This window comes from Vitis riparia, chromosome 8 (assembly GCF_004353265.1).
Source record: "Vitis riparia cultivar Riparia Gloire de Montpellier isolate 1030 chromosome 8, EGFV_Vit.rip_1.0, whole genome shotgun sequence".
NCBI classification, from domain to species: domain Eukaryota; kingdom Viridiplantae; phylum Streptophyta; class Magnoliopsida; order Vitales; family Vitaceae; genus Vitis; species Vitis riparia.
The window spans coordinates 20317023-20321421 of record NC_048438.1 but is presented as its reverse complement, the minus strand read 5'-3'; the positions used below and the strand labels follow the sequence as shown (position 1 = coordinate 20321421).

At 36.1% G+C, this 4399-nt stretch overlaps 1 protein-coding gene across 1 annotated transcript; it reads right to left on the bottom strand.

Moving 5' to 3' along the window:
* Positions 1-2011: 2011 nt before the first annotated feature.
* LOC117919756 lies at positions 2012-4002 on the bottom strand. The gene has a single exon (XM_034837003.1). The coding sequence runs from the start codon at positions 2884-2886 to the stop codon at positions 2317-2319; it is 570 nt and encodes a 189-aa protein (XP_034692894.1). The 5' UTR covers positions 2887-4002; the 3' UTR covers positions 2012-2316.
* Between the last annotated feature and the right edge of the window lie 397 nt (positions 4003-4399).

Below are 4399 nucleotides of genomic sequence, written 5' to 3'. Positions count from 1 at the left end.
TGATTGTTGGAAATATTTTCCTAAATGTGACCAAATTATTTCTCGATATAACTAACTACCTATTGCAACATCTTGCTATCCATTATACTAACGAAAAATTATTTCTTACTATCATTTTTAGAATTTAATCATGACTTACTCATGATTTGTGTAAAACAAGTTTTTAATAATATATTAAATTATTGTAATATTTATATAAGATAGAAGAAAAAGTTTGTGACATTATATATGTATGAACTCTTTTTAACTATATAGGCAATCTTTAAAGCTGTAGAGACTCATTAAATTCAAAACAGACAATAACTACAAGATTATTACAACTTCAAATTAACTTAAAAACTTAAGTTATTAGATAATAATGAACTAATAATACAAATCAAACTCATTTAACCTACAATCCTACGAAAGAATGAAATTAAAATTATAGCAATAAAACCTACTTTCATATCTCAAAATGGGCCTATTTGGAAGCCCAATTTACACTAATAGGCTCATTCATGTTCATCCTAAGGCTGGCCATACATCCATCCTTCTTAAAACCTAGACCTTTACAAAGTGAAACTGTCACACGAGATTAAATGAAAATTTTCTCTACTCAACTCTTTTTTCTTCCCTAAGAATCAATCTTTTGAAACGATGGAGAGGGGAAAACTCTAGAGAGCTCCTCTGACTTGTAGAAATACAAGAATAAAAATCCCAAGGAACAGTGTCAGACATTCACTTTTATGTGAAAGGCTATTCAAAAATTGGGAAGCAAGGAGACCAAAGGAACCAATGTCCACACACACACACACATCCATATTCATAAAAGCAGCAAAAGAAGTTGTGGAATAAAGAAAAACCCCAAAAGATAAAAAGAAGAATAATTGATGCCTCGACCCCTCTTCTCTCTACAGTCTCAAGAGCCCTGTGATGTCCCCGGAAAAAGCAGTGTGGACTAGTCCTAGCTCTTCCACTTCTATTCCCAAGTGGCTTAACACCATCCCTCCGTGGGTTCATTCCTTGCATACCCGCATCAAACTCCAAGGATTTGAAATTTTTTACTTAAAGGGGTTATAACTTAAGAAAAAATATCCCGATAATATTGCTTCTAATTAAAATCCTTTTTAAGTTGGGCATAAAGTTATTTTATGTGTAACGTCCCTTTGAAATTATAACATGGCTTCTTAAAAGTTTTTTTCAAGTTCACTCTGATCTCGTGGAATCATTTCATGGCATTTTGAAAGGGAAATAGAGACACCCTTTTGCTCGTTCTCTTGAATGGCGGGACTATTATTCCACTAACTGCTTTTGAGGTGCTGTGATTGTGAAACAAATCGTAAAAAAACCATAGTTGGGCCAAAATTGAAAGGTGAAAAAACTCTTAAAGAAAGAAGGAATCTATGCGCTGTGACTGCAAAGGAATGAGCTCTGTTACTCTGTAGGGCCCCATCCAAAGATGACATATGAGAGAGCAAGTAAATTGATCAAAAATGCACATTTGAAGCAACGTCCCGGCTTCCATGCTCTTCTCATGGGCATGTGCTTGAGGATTTCATGAGATTCATTGGGATTTTCCTTTTATGAATTTTGGGTATCCTTCTAATTTCTTTTCTGCATCCATCTGTTAAAAGATAAGAGAGTCACAGTGTAGGTATGGGCTTTTATGAATTGCCTTTTTCCCTTGAGAATTTTGAGAAAATTCTCTGGCTAAGTGAGAGCAGAGACATTTTTCCAAACCAAACCACCACTGACCAAGTCCTCACTTGTGTACAAATCATAGAAAATGATTGCCACAATTATAATAATAATAGGTTTTTAACAAATCATGCAGTCAGCATGACCTGGAAGATCAAAAATCAAGCTTCCATGATTGAAGGAAACTCCAAGCTTCTATGCTTTTGAGAAAGACAAAGAAAATAAAATAAAATAAAAAGAAAGGGAAAAAAAAAAGGAAGATAAATGTGGCAGTTGACACTTTTGACGATAAACAACATCAATTATCTGGTAAGTTAACTCAATTTCTTTTGAATAATTTCAGTGATAAAGCCCAGATTCAATTGAACTCATATAAACCTGGAAGTTGCAGAGTTGAAGCTGAGATAATTTCAAGAGAAGAATTGCACAAATCCCCAAACCCCATCATGTACAATTCTCCAAACAACCCCATGATCCAAAAGGATAAAGAAGACATGGAAATGAAGTAAGAGAGAAGAACAAGAAGAAACCTCAACCCACTCAATGACTGAACTTTCCTCACCCTACCAATGTAAAAACACAGAAGAATGGGAAAGTGAAAGGAGAAAAGAAAAAAATAATAATAATAATCGAACGCCCTCACATGCTTCTAGCTAGCATTTCCTGGAATCTCCTATATGACTCTTGCTTCTCCAACCTGAACTTCTCATGGCAGTTTGCAATGAACATATCAGCAAGTTTATCAATCTCATTCATGTCTGGCTCCACTGTGGAGTTATCGTGCACCTTCTTCTCCTCTAGCCAATGGAGGTACCCAGATAGCTGCCTCTCGGCCATGTCCTCACACTCAGGTGGGATGATAGAATTCCACGTGGAATCATAGTACAAATGGCTTGTTGAAAACCCATCAAGAACTGGTGTGGACACAGGCATAACATGCGAAGAACACCAGTTGTAGTGCAGCCTGATTGATCCAAATATTTTCTTCTGTTTCTTCTTCTTCATGTGCATGAGGTGGTTTTCCTTGAGGACATCGATGAGAATGGACTTTGCTCTGGCAAGAGCTCGGGCTATGCGGCAGAGGTGAGAGAAGATCAGGGTGTGGATTAGGGTTTTGAGTTTCATGGATTGTTGAAAGGTTGAAGATGGTGACTTCATTGAGAAAACATGGAAGGAGTGGGGGGCTTTGAGATGAGATGGGCCAACCATTTTGAGAGGGGTTCCTGGGGGGTCTTGTCCATATGCATTTATAAAGGGTTTTGATTACCAGTTTGCCACTGGATTTTTGGTAATTTAATGCAAGTGCCATCCACTTTGCTGGTTTTGTGCGTCTGGATGGGCTCAAGTGGATAAGGACAGACTTGTTTGGTTCCAGGAACAGCCCATGAAAAAGTGATCCAAAATCTTAGAAATTCTCCTGACTGCTTAGACAATTAAATATGGTAATTTCAGGATCCAATTTGACAATAATTAAAGAGGTGCATGCACATACTGAGCATATGGAATATAATATGCAACATTTAGTATGAATGAATAGTAGAAAAAAAATTCAAACAATGATTGCAGCAAAAGAAAATAAACAAAATATGAAGCAAAAAGTGAAGGAATTGGTTTTACAAATTCCAACAACCAAGCAAACTCCAATTTGGGAGGGCCCGCTTAAATTTTTTGAAATTGCGGCGACACTGAATTTAGAAAAGGAGGAAAAGGGCAGTTTTGTCAGGAGACCAGGGGCTAAGCAAGGTAAAGCTAAGGTGTCTATAGCTGGGGCCAAGAGACCTGGCTTTTTTTGAATCAAGTGAGCAACTCGAAGAGGTAAACAAGGCAGAATCTTCGCCGAAATTACAAGCCCAAAGATAATAAGATAATGCTTACTGTTACTATTGTAATCAGATTTCTTCTAAAACAAGCCTTTTTGCCTTGGGAAGCATCATAAGAAGGTCAATAACATCATATGATCACCCAACATTTCAACCTAATTTTCAGTTCATATCATGCCTCCTAGTCCAGAAATTGACAAACGTGTGTTTCAGGGTAAATTTTAATTCGGAGATTTATGGTTTCTACCATATTCTATCTAATTTTACCAAACTCTACCTAACCTTCATACTTTTGACTTCATCTCTAGAAATCTGAAACTACAGAAGCATCTAATAGGATGTGTCACTTTCGTTAAGATCAAATTCCTTGTGAACCAATTCTTGGTATAGGTTTTGCCATATTTTATCATCTCATAAATATGAGTAAGAGATATATGGATATATCCATTTCATGTCAAAACATGATTTTTTTTTTATTTGTACATCTTGACACATTGGATACCAATTCTTGAAAAGGAAAAATGGTGGAAAATGGTTTCTAGAAATGCCTAATAGCTCGCATAAATCCATCTGAGACAAATAAAGCGATGGTTAATTGGGACTTACTCCATAAAGTAGTTTACGCCTATTTGAATAGGTAGGCGATTCCCACATTACATTTTTACAAACATTAAAATCATGAATTACAGACATAATCACATTCAATTTCAACATTATTGAGTTTAAAACCAATATTTTTTGAACTCAGATTACATTAGAAAGGACTAAATTTATAGGATTTTGCCATGTTTTAAGGCGGTGGCCCCAATTGATTGAAAGATATAAGCCACGTTGAGGTGATGAATAGTAAGGTTGTAGTGTGTTTCTCCTGACATTAGCAGGTGTGGGGCGAATCTAGAACA

Coding starts and splice junctions, on each gene's coding strand:
- LOC117919756 (XM_034837003.1), bottom strand. CDS start 2,886: ATGGTTGGCCCATCTCATCTCAAAGCCCCCCACTCCTTCCATGTTTTC.